The 12,418-nt window shown below is 40.9% G+C and overlaps 2 protein-coding genes and 1 long non-coding RNA gene across 8 annotated transcripts in view; 2 read left to right on the top strand and 1 right to left on the bottom strand.

Moving 5' to 3' along the window:
* The window catches only part of LOC147759061 (uncharacterized), a 16,889-nt gene extending 14,725 nt beyond the window's left edge, over positions 1-2,164 (top strand). For both annotated transcript variants that reach the window (XM_086979170.1, XM_086979176.1), the window contains one exon: positions 32-2,164. In XM_086979170.1, the coding sequence (XP_086835296.1) occupies positions 32-286 (255 nt within the window). In that variant the 3' untranslated portion in view covers positions 287-2,164. The remainder of the gene's footprint in view (positions 1-31) is intronic.
* The window catches only part of LOC111255332 (uncharacterized), a 23,958-nt gene extending 18,901 nt beyond the window's left edge, over positions 1-5,057 (bottom strand). Inside the window, exons 1-3 of one of the 3 annotated variants that reach the window (XR_015320361.1) lie at positions 4,422-5,057; positions 2,391-2,470; positions 1,662-1,776 (exon numbers count right to left, since the gene is read on the bottom strand). This is a non-coding gene — a long non-coding RNA (uncharacterized LOC111255332). Of the gene's footprint in view, positions 1-1,661; positions 1,777-2,390; positions 2,471-4,421 lie in introns of those variants that run through there. The other 2 variants (XR_015320357.1, XR_002671016.2) reach the window with 2 other exon arrangements.
* Positions 1-12,418, top strand: part of LOC111244663 (neuroglobin-like) — a 169,008-nt gene that overhangs the window by 6,517 nt on the left and 150,073 nt on the right. The gene's annotated exons all lie outside the window — the stretch shown is intronic.

Here is a 12,418-nt window from a genome sequence, read left to right on the forward strand (position 1 = left end):
TATTTGGGTTTTCCTACTTTTCACCATTCAGGTTGGAATCGCCGTAAACCTGGTGTCATGGTTTTGGCTCCCCAGGTCTCACCGTCTTCCGAAGTTCCTGTCCGATGTTGATGACGTTTTTTCTGGCCACGGTCGGCCCGAATCTTACCGTGCAGAAGAGGCAAGCACCCTTCCCGTAATAGAAGGTCCCACTGCAGTATTTAAGCTAGAATCAGGAAGGCCTCAGTCAAGACCATCTGGACGCCCGGCCGACCCGGATCGCCAGCATTCTCTGGACCGATTTTAATGCGTCCTTATTCTTCCCCATTTGGAACGCCATGTTTCTCATACGAGTGTTGCCTATAGTGTTGTTCCCCGAACAGAAGCTCCTCCGGTCCTTAGTAAAATCCAAGTCAGGCTTAGAGCGATTTGCTGGGCTTTAGCCGGAACATATTTCACGTGTGCAACTCTGGATAACCCAGTATCGAAAACGATTCTAAAACACTTCGCTTTTTTTTAGATTTTTGTCGGGTTGCCCGCTAACACAAGGTTAATTTTCCTTATCCACTTTTGACCTGTTAAATACAGGGCATCTCTCTTTTCAGGCGCCGGCTATAAATTGTTGTCAACTAATTCATTGTGCTATCCAAATGCTTTATTGTCAGCGTTCTCTAAGGTGTTTCTCTCCTGGCCGTGGCCGTGAGCGCAAAGCCTTATCGGCGTACACCAGAATTTGAACTGCTTCCGGGAGTTCTTCCATCTTTTATACTTCGTCATAAGCCAGATTTCAGAGCAAAATCCAAGCATAAAGCAAGCACTTTCCGATCTTCCAGATATGATGAAATAATTTGTCTGGGGCACAATGAGATATTTTTTAGCCCGAGCGGATCTATTATTATATTCTAGTTCAAACAATTAAAAGTATTTCTAACACTGCTAGCAGAATTAGGAGGAATAAACCCTTAATTTTTACTTAATTGAGCCTTGGCCTTCTCGCACGCTCCAGAATCTTTTTAAGTGCACCCAGTGGAGCAAGACTCCCAGACAGACGAATTCTGTTTCACTTGGAGAAAATAGAGAGGCTTACACAGCAAAATATCCGAGACATCATAACGTAGAATTACAAGAATCTGCGCGAGTTCAAGATGTGATTCAGAATTTGTGACCGACCCGGAAGTTCAAAAAGAGTGTGCTGTTCTATAAAGTGATTACCTAACGTGAGCTGTGGGGCGACGCAAACCCCAACTCCTGAGCAGACTGCCGGCCTTCTTCTGCTGTCTGGCGCATACGTGCAAGACCTTCGTACATTTGCTGCATACATGCATATGCGTTCCGTATGTCTTCTGCTAACTTAGTATTTAATTATTATGCATAACCCAAATATATAACCATTGTCTTTTGGATTGGAGTGATATTTGCTTGCAGGATACAACGAAAGCCTAAATCTTTTGAAAAAAAAACTTGATGACTCTGTTTACTACTGCGAAGTGTACCAATACTTTTAATAATATAGTGCAGCTATAACGTAATTATTAATCGTTCTGTATAATGTAAAAATGCAATATGAATATGCCTGAGGTAAATTAGTCCAAGCCAAGCTCCCAGTCCACTTCTTAAATCGGTCCTAAGGGACACTAACAGAGCTTCTATTACTTAGAAACAGGAAAGACATTTGTAGAAAATGAAGGCTAAAATACGTATTTTTAGTTCTTTCGTGTTTTTTTTATCACTTTCTGAGACATTTGCGAAAACTCCAAACGAATAAAGCCGTAGATACCAGCTGTTCGCTACAAATTTCTGAAATGAAGTAGAAAACCAAATGTCATCGGCAATCGCTTACGGAACTTAAACTACATTTAAAAAAAAAACATTTTCGATATACGAGCTTTAATACGACGGCGAGCGTTGACGACAGTACATACCACAAGAGAAAAATATCCATATTTCCATTTTTAGTTGCAATATTATAGCAGTTGGCCCTATTTGGGGCTATCAGGCACAAACAGTTATCCATATAGCCTCGTTATTGTTGGTACGGGAAAGACATCGAAACTACTGACAAAATTGTTATACTGGGCCTCAGTTGAAATCTAAATCGAGTACAGACGATTTTTCAAAACTTTGCTTGCGTCACGAATCGTATATTTAAATACTAATAAATAAGTAATGGTATACAGAAACGAAATCGAATGTTTAATCAATGACTTTATAGTTTAGCCAAGATGTTGTATCTCTTCAGCGTTAGGTGCCACTCTTGGCACGTCTAGTCAGCAGGGTATACGATCAGGTCAATGAATGCATTTACTGATCACCAATATAGATGACTCTAGAGCTGTGTTTAATAGCAGATTGCATAAAAAAAGGACCGCCCTAAATGAGCTGCCCTATCATAGCAGGCATGCGGCACTTACACGATGAGGTTTCAGGTGAAGCCGGAGTGACCTTTTTCAATGAAACTGTCCCGTTCGCGGATACGCCCAGCTGAGGAGAACTAGAGAGAAACCAAAATAGATTCACCTTGTGAATTTGCTCAATGGCTGTAACGAGAAACGAACGCTCTATGTTTACTTCAATATTTTTATAATATATGCACGTTGTTTAGCCGTTGAAGGTATTCAGAAAGCATTCCTTTTCAAAATGGTACACATATAATAGTAGTAGAAATAATAACACAGCATGACAGAAGACTAAGTAGAAAAAATATATTTTATAGTTTACTTATGGTCGGGCAAAGAAACAGTTCATTTAAGCCATATGTTTTTGTGTTTCTTTTTGACATTTCTCCAAACAAACTTTTTCGCTACTTTTTAAGATACGAAGTTTTTTACACCTGACTTCTTATAGAGTCGATTGTTTTTTAGACTCAGCTAGCAAGACCAACTGTGTTCTAAAAGGTTCGAAGCGAACCTTGTTTTGTCGATATTTCAACATTAAGGGCACTATCGACCTGGATTTGGAGCTTTCTTCTGTCGCAAAGAAGTTCGCAAAAGCACGTATCAACGAAAATAATGGTCGTATTTGTGGACCTATAAGTTAGGCTCAATTCTATTCTGATCTGTGGCGAACCGACGGCCCTGATTAATTATAGCATTTTTGTAATAAGACAAGTCACGCAGAGATAATTTAGCATGCTTGCATCAATTCGCTTTGATCTGAAGCCAAAGATGGTCGAATATTAATCAACCCTCCTGGTAACTTTCGATACTAATTTCTCGATTGGAGGTTGAATTTTACTATTTAGTAAATAGCCTAACTCGTCGGGGGCAGCTGGCGGCAATTTTGAAAATTTCAGCAGCAACGGAAGCACGTGTACTTGAGGTACTGCACAGGCCGCATATTTAGGCGTCTCAATAGCGCCTTTGCCACCTGCCTCCAAATCAGTATTTTCAGGTAATAATAATAATAAATAATATTGTTTAATACTAATAATATAAGAACAATATGTATGAGCCTCGGTCGCGTTTTTTTTCACAGAGTTACAATTATGTAATGATTATTAAAGAGAAACTGAATTTTTATTCGATGCAACACCACGCCGCTTGCTTCGACGATAGAGAAATTTGTCAAAGTATTAATACGACAATTGTGTAGTATCTGATGGAGCATCTGGAGACCCAATTCTTCCACTATATTCCTTTCAGTAAATGTTGTCTTCTTTCAATGCCCACATTGGGCAGGATCCAAGAGCCAAAATAAAGCTCAATAACAATGGCTGCTAAAGGTCAATTTGACGTCCATTCACTTCCATAACATTACGATACAACTTTACGCATACGTACGTGGACATGCATCAGTAGAATCTTACTATTTCAAACTTAAAAACAATGATTTTTAATCCGATAATTTCCACGTAAGCCACGTGAACCACTTTCAATGATAGCGTTCTCGGATTCTGATTCGTTTCGTGACGGCTTTCTCGTCAGCATGGGCATTGCATAATTTTTCATTAGTTAGTTTGGAAGATTTATCTTAGCTTTTCACCACGTGCTTGCATTCCAACCTCGCACCTAAAACTATCTACAAGGAACTGTTTATTGTTTTTTTTTACAGTTTTTAAATAACTGTCCGCTGTGACCGTAGCAAAACAAACAACGAACTATTGTCGAAAGTATCTCCGAACTGGTGATTTTTCACTGCTTATTAACATGTTATATCATATGGGGACATAATGCTATAAGCGGGACTATAAAACGTTTTATTTGCTTGAGATTATAACACAACGTTACGTGACAGATATTTCGTCTTATTTTATTGGTCTAAATAATTTCAAGTATCTTATAAGAAATCACAACTGCAGCCAGCAATGTAATTTTGTTTGTTAAATAAATGCTAGAACCAAATTAGACGCCCTTAGTTGCTTGCTTTGGCGATGGGATGCGCGTTGGCCCGTAATTGGCGCGTTGAAAACCTGCCGTTGCTTAAGTGTACACGTATTTTCCAACCTGGCATGATGCTGTCGTTGTTGTTCGTGGTAGTGGAACGGAATGTGGCACAGGTGCTCAAACAGCCTGTTAAGTTGGATCAAAGTTATTCGTGTCCAACAAAAGCTAACTTCGCTCGACGCAGTCATGAAAGCAGAAGTATCTGAGCTCCGGAGTGCCGGATGCTTGTCAACCATCCGGCACTCCGGACCACACCAACCAAACAACAACAATAGCAATACAATCGAGCGCGCAATATGGCGTCAGAGAGTCAGGAGAAGCGGCAGCAAAAAGTAGCAAAAGCTACCACAGATTGCATCTACTTTGGCGCCGTTGTTTGCTGACTTTCGGCAACGTAATGCACTCAGCTGTTAACAGCGCTTTCGTGTCACATAGCATTCGAATGACAAACGGATCGAGGGCAATACATACAGACGAAACAATGATTACGTCTGCCAATGGTGCGAGTCAACGCCACTTAAGTAAATCAGCTTTAGTGGAATAAAGACGACTTGCTGCCATGGGCAAGATCGGGCACCCAGTTGCTAGTATACCAGCCCCAGTTGGTTTTTCTGACGACTTTGCCACTCGTCTAGCAGTTGAGGGATAGTGGAAAATGAGAAAGGGTTTTTCGAGCGGGGTCAACCACTCGGCGCCTGCTAGCGTTGCATTTTAGCATATTTGATACACGCTAGATTTGAGAGCGCAATCTCTATATCCGGCTCGGGGTTCCTGGCGCTGTGAACGCGTCGCCGTATACCGACAGAGGGCGGGGACAAACCGAGGCAAAATGGAGACTGGCGGGCTATTTGCGGATAAGCGAGCAAGATACCGTCAGCTCGCTGGATGATTTTTAACCATGTAACAAGCGGCCATTTTTATAGCTGGAAACTTCGCTCACAGCCTGCATGAAAGTCAAGCTTGTAGTTGTATCGGCTCTAGCGATTGTGCATAGAAAAATTTCCCTCGGCAGTAAACATATGCCTTTAAATAGGTTTAACTGACGGATTTTACTTTACTTCTAAAGGCTACTGTTGTATGCATCGCACCTAGCGATGGCTGGCTATTCATTTACTCTCCATGAGATGGATAGAGCAATTATTCACAGTATAGATGTTGAAAGCGAGGTAGAGAGTAGGGCGAGAGACACATAATTCCGATACCGGTGGCGACAGCGGTCGTAGGATCTGTCGTGGTAACAATAGCGGTGTGTTACCTGTGGTCGCGGTGGCCAGCGTCATCGCCACGACGACTCTAGCTCTTCTCGTAAGTAAAGGACTGCGCGGTCAATGCGGTACATCGAAGTACAAAGGGAATAAACGTTAACTGGATGAGTTCATTTCGAGCTATTCGTTTGTTCCTTCACATGATTCGTATCTTGAGCAGCAATTAGCCAGGCTCTTGTTTAGACAACATTGCACTATGCAACTCTAATTACCGTCGTTGACGGACGCGCTTGTAAATGCAAATCAAATTGGTTTTCCTGTCCTCGTAATAGGTTTCCTCTTATAACCCTCTTTCCATGCGATGCACTTTACGCGATCGCCGTGGTCCACAGCACAATCATCCCTGCTTGTCGAAGTTATCGCTGTTACTACAACTAACATCAGAGCCTGGCTTGTACAGAGTCTTCTACCGTGAGCGCTCCGCAAGTATGCCGCTTTAACTAAAGTCAATGGAAACAAAGGGGGCCGTCGAACCCCAACAAATGCATCAATTTGATGTGCAATTTGAAGATGACAATTGTTTTTGAGGCAAAATGATAATGGCCTTCGTTCGTATCAACTTCGAACTGCTACTCGCGCTATATGAGTAATTGACTGAGATTAGACTGCGGCCCAGAGACAAGGTAGAAAAAAACTTTGAAACATCTTCAGTTGCTTTTGATACGCTCCGTTGTTGGATGATGAGTATTAGTTGTCGGATAGCTTCACGAGGCTGGCAAATAAGCTTATTAATCTCATGTAACAGAAAAATTTCAGAGAAAGGAAGAGGAAACGCAAACACTACAAAAAATATAGACGGTAGAAACATTCCTACAAGCCTAAACTTCTGTAATGATAATAGATGGGTGCTTTTGGGCTTTTTGTGCAGTTAAGAGTCATGCAATGTCGCATACAATACCGTAGTTTTCGATATAAGTAATGCTGTCCAAAAACAAGAACATGGGTAAACGAAAGGAAATAATTGCGAACGATAACGAAGTAGATAAGTGACGGTTGCAACAGAATGAAACATCGTCCATTCGACAATTTTTGACAATGACAACAAGGTGCTATGACTGGTGACATTACTATTGTTTACGCAATTTACTTCAACGCAGTAGTATAATACAGAAGACGCAACAGGCCCTCTTCAGTTCTAACTTCTTCCATTTACAATGTCAGACCTAGGTTCGAAATAGGAACTCGTTGAACCACCTGATAGCTGAGTATATGCGTTTTTAAAATCTATGCTATGGAAACATCGCGGCTCAGTTCCCCAACAATTGACATGACCGTTGAGCTCCAAACAATGCACAAAAGATAGCAAGATTGTTTTTCTATAATACAAGTCCTATCGAATATGTCTTTCGGTGCTGATTTCGTTTATATTTTGTAAAAATCAAGGGCGATGGCAACCGGCAATATCAATTTACGTGCCGACTGACTTAAGTGTTCTTGGATGCTACGCATAAGACGTAATATTAAGCCTCAATCATTTGAACGTCATTGAGATGAGATGAGGAGACAGAGCGTTTTATTTCGAATCAGTTTATACATGTAGTGCAAAGAAATCCTTTGCCATATATTGCATTTTATTTTCGGAGTATAATAAAAAAGGACCCACAATCGGATGCAAGCGGCATTACGTCAGGTCATGCTAACAAAGAATAAAAGAACAACAACCAACGTTTTCCTGTAACGAAAGAGCCGGAAAATTAAGAAAAAGGGATGCGCGAGCCTGTGATAGGTGTCGCGGTGTTCCGCGACATAGGACACACTTTTGCGCTGTCGTAACTGTTCCGTTCTCCCTGCTCTGACAGGTCGTGCATCAGTTAATGATGTTTCCACTGACGTGACCGTAGTTTCGACAAAGTCACGGGCGAGCCGCCCGCAGCGCACGTGAGCAAGTCACTGGCCGTCGACAATCAACTGGCACCGAAAAAGATCTTGTGGCTGTTGTGCAGACCTGGAGGAGTTCAAGTGGCGCAGGGGTAGAAGGGGGTGGAACGGGAGTAATCTGGTGGGAAGCTTCCCTGTACTTCGTCTTCTTATTAATCCGCTCCGCTGGGGCACCAGAACGGACGGGTCTCTGGAATTGTAAAAGAAAAATCTTGGGAAAATGGCAGAAAAAATTGCTAACAGGGACGATGTTCTCTACAATGGTGAGAGTAGCACGCGACCGCAAGATTTTTAGCCCATAGCACGAATGGCAGCGCAGGCGGCGGATCACTTTGTAAGCGTTTTTACGCATTGCACCTGACGTCGTTTGGCTTTCTGTGCTCTATTTGTGCGCCGGACTGGTGTCGGACCCTTTATTTCGTCTTTTCCTTTCATGATGCTATTAAGTAATCAGTGAGCCGGCAAGTCTCGCGAGGGGAGTACGGGACTATATGCACCAAAAACTGTGCTCTAGACTTCTCACGCGAGAGGCGAGATTTCTTCTGCTTGAGTGAACGAGAGCAGGCATGTGCATACGGATGTATTCTTGCTTGCGTCGTTACATTGTCTGCGTGTTCTAACTGTTTTTTTTTTTTGCTGTTTTAAATACGGCTACATTAAGTCCGCAACATTGATCGTCAGCTGTCTGGAGTGCTTGTACTTATGTTCTCTCACTCAGGGGGAAAAGGGTCGATTACGGGAACGATAAACAAACAAAATAAGCGCCTCGTTTTTCTACCACAAAGTGAAAATTGAAGGCAAGTTACGCTTTATAAAAGATATTGCATTGACTGATATGGGTCGGATTGCGGCGGATCTATATGGCCCATTGCATGTTGAAAAGTATACAGAACTAAATGACAGAAAGATTAAAATAACTGAATAGTTTCAGAGTACAATTCAGCTTAGTGGTAGTGCATGTATCTGCATATATGTCAAATAAAGCTAAGGCATCATAGCTTCTCGTTCTGATGGGCCCGTTGTTGTCATATCTGATGAGTTTTGAAGTAATCGTTGATGACGAAATTGATCGGCATAACGCAACACAAAACAATACATTGTATTGACGATAATCATGATCATAGGTCAGAATTCACAATGGAGACTTATGGCAAAAATGCGCAGAACCATCAGTAAGTTAGATTTAGAGAACGGTGCACGTGTTGTTATTATTATTCCTCCTTGTTCAAACAAACTGCAGTTTGTGGATATGGCAATATCTGTCCAAAATCTGTTACACCCTATGAACGACAATGTTTGACCTGTCTAGCTCGACAGGTAAACATTTTTTTAAAGACGAAAAATGTTTTCTCTTGAATTCTACTGAATGACTGATCTTTCCACACGAAATCAGTACGGGTCCATATAGCTCCACCTTTGGCCCGTGTAGCCTCACTTGATGGGGCTATACGAATCAACAAAATGAATGTTTTCAATAGATATTTGTTCGAGAATGGTTGAGTGCAGTGTGGCGTATCCCAGCTGCATATTAGAAGAGTTTTATATCGGGACAAATATACCGGTACATTTTTCTCTACTCAGCTTTAGCGTTACGCATTCTGCCTATATTGCCGTACCGTCTACTGTCAGTTGAACTCTTATTCACAGCATCAGTCCGATTTGAAAGTACACCACTTTACCAACTGTCTATGTTTTTCGTTCATTGAGGTTAGACTCACCCACACACTAAATCATTCTAGCCAACGTCGTAGCGGCAACTTCTTAAGATTTTTCTTCTAACCTATTGCTCGCAATGGGCGAACCGAACGTTTCCGCCCGTGTCCCATCTTTCACCTTCCTACGCCTCGATGACATCCAGCAGGTCATCTAACCGGTTTGATGGAATGCCTAACGCCGACACTGGACATAAAATTTGAAATACAGAGATCGGCTAATCTCATATGGATGAATGAGCTATGAGCGGTTACAAGCAAAAGCAGCCAAGAGGTGTAAAAAGTATGAGTTCGAAGGGGTTGTCAAACGATGCGGCTAATGGAGAAGCGATGGCGTGGGTGGGGTGACAGCAACAGTTCGTAGACTAAAAGGGAATCAGGGCCATCTGCTTTTTCGGAATGATCGAGTGGAGATGATGTCGAAAAATATATATAAACACACAAAAAATGTTTCTTGAGCCATGTTTGACGTCAGGCATCCAACTGAGCGGAAAATTATTCGTTTCGACGCTAAAAAGCTTCGAGTCAGTGTAAAAAAAAAAGATCAAGAAAAGGGAGGATGGAAAAATGAATCAAAGTGCCACACAAACGGCAGATAGACACACAGGACATGAGATCGCGGCGGAAATTGGGGGGAAATAAAGTTGAAGTACGATACTGACCGCATAGGTGGAAACCACAATCTTGCTACTTTCATCACTCTATCGTTACATAGAATATGCTAAGCTGAACACCAAAAACGTGCAATACAGAAAAGGTATACTATGCAGTGTGCTATAATAAATAAAACATTACATAACACATACTTCTATGTATGCTGATAGGGTCAGCTCAAGCGAAGCAACTGGCCATATTGACTGTTCGCTCGCTTCCGTATGTACGCACCCAAATTTATTCAAAAAACAATGCCAAATAAATTACATAACATGTTCAGTATGGGCAACATTCGTATCGACCCAGACGCAAGGGGTTCATTTAGTTCAGAACGTACGTGTGTGTTAAACAAGAAAGTTAAAAGGTACTTCAATATACACTGGGAGTTAACGTCGGAACGAGTCAGTGGAGTCACTACAGGCGCGCTTACAGCCTTCAACACGACGATATTGTATGCAGCTGACATATGAAAATGAAAGGATCCTAAATATCTCTAAGGACCCTAAGGATGAATGAATCCTAAATATCCCTGTCGAGTTGGAGTACTATTTGAGATAATATGCTGTTACTGCTTTTGCAGCTATGGCCGTTGATAAAAAAGAAGCCAGCCGCGATCATAGTCGCATTACCCTGATGGTAAGTTGAAAGGTTGTTGTTATAGAAAGTAGCAGTGTCGAACGCACAGCCGTCGCTGTCGTCGATGACAAAAATAACAATAATAAAAAAAAAAAGGTTCGGGCCGTTGCTGTATAAGTGCACGTCACCTGAGGCGCTGGCCGTATTAGAGGAAACTGTCAAAGAAGCCTAAAGCAGTAACGAGAAACTATAGAAAAACAACGAATCGTCAAACAGATGTTGCCTTTGTTTTTGTCGTTGTTTATATATATATATATATATATATATATATATATATATATATATATATATATATCGATTATTGCGCTATTATTCCGTTTTTTAACAAGCCTCTGTCGAGTTTCGAGGCATCTTTTTTTTGTCTTCAAATCTAAGCTGATTTAGGCCGATAAGGAACCGCATTGTGCTGCTGCTGCTACCCCTATGAAGTCGCGTACGTGTCAAATGACAAACAAATCACAATGGGTTATAGGGTTATTATCAAATACATGTTTTTAAAAAAATGCACACGAGATAAATGAGTTTTATATGAAGCCATACCGTGTCGAAATGATGATAAAATAGCAAAATTACTCCCGTAAATGAGCCTGGTACTTTCAGACATTTACAAAAGAACACGTTAAATGACAACACCCAATATCAACAAGTAATGATTTTTTTTCTTTTTTTTGAAATATCCTGTGAAAGGAGCATAACTACAAAGATCTTATTTATAATCAATAAAGGAATGTGAACTTGACATTCGGTAAGAAGCATAATCTATCAGAGAAAGTTACTATGGACGCCGCTCGTTCGGTAGTAGCGAATATATATTATATTTGTACTGCATTTACAGCCCGCATTGTGCCCGACGATTTATAAAAAAAAATACGTTAGCGATTCTTTCGGCATACGCTCTAACGCTACCATCAGTCTCTTCATCCTTCCTGCTTTTTTCGCGTCCCCGGGGACATATATATAAGCTGTTTGAGGTTATCCCATGTCACTTCCTTTTCATATGTATCAGGAAACTCAGTCTGCTTTTAGGTTCGAATGTTGCAACACCTTATATTTGTCACGACTGGTCCCAGCTTCTTTATGATGGTGATATTGGTTCGATGTACGAAGAGTATTAAGAGGTAATGGCTTATAAGCACGTCCTTATTTATTTTTTGTCACTTTGATTTTCATTTGAAAGGTACGTTTGAAAGGCTGACACAAGGCGTTAACTGTAGTAATACGTTCACGACAATTCTAATACAAAATCTATCACCCATAGAAAAATTATCAGCAGTTTGTAGTACTGCCTGAAAGCGCTAAACGACTGTGGGCAAATCGTTTCCTTATTTAGCTGAACAAATAAATGGGTCTTTGCAACCTCATCCACATATTTCTCCAGTCAGACATACGCGCTGTTTAATATATTCCAGAAGAGCTTTACTGAAAGCGGTATCTTCCCGCTGAAAAAATTGGATCAATTGTGGTCGTGCCTGCTAGAGATTGTAAGTCGAAGGAAATCATGCTCTGATGTACTTGAAAACTAAAACATTGAATCTATGTTCTATAGATGCTTATTTTTTTGGCGTAATTTGCTTATGCACAACGTACGTCTATTAAGTGCAATAGAAGTTTTCCTTCTCAATAGCCTCTCGATGATCAAGCGTTTTTGCAAATGATTTTGCCACGAATGACTTGTGGCTACGAATAAAAGCTGTGGTTTTTATGTATATATATATATATATATGTAAATATATATATGTATTGCCAGACAATAATTCCTAAAACAAATTTGCCCATATATTCATTATGATTGTTACGAGCAAAAACGTGCTACGGCTTGCAGTGAGATCATAATATAAAACAAAAGCGATGCATTTCTACACCTTACGAACTCGACGCAGCAAAATGTCAGAAAAGCGAAAGACAACAGCAA

This window comes from Varroa destructor, unplaced genomic scaffold (assembly GCF_002443255.2).
Source record: "Varroa destructor unplaced genomic scaffold, Vdes_3.0 BEIS01000001.1, whole genome shotgun sequence".
Taxonomy (NCBI): Eukaryota; Metazoa; Arthropoda; class Arachnida; order Mesostigmata; family Varroidae; genus Varroa; species Varroa destructor.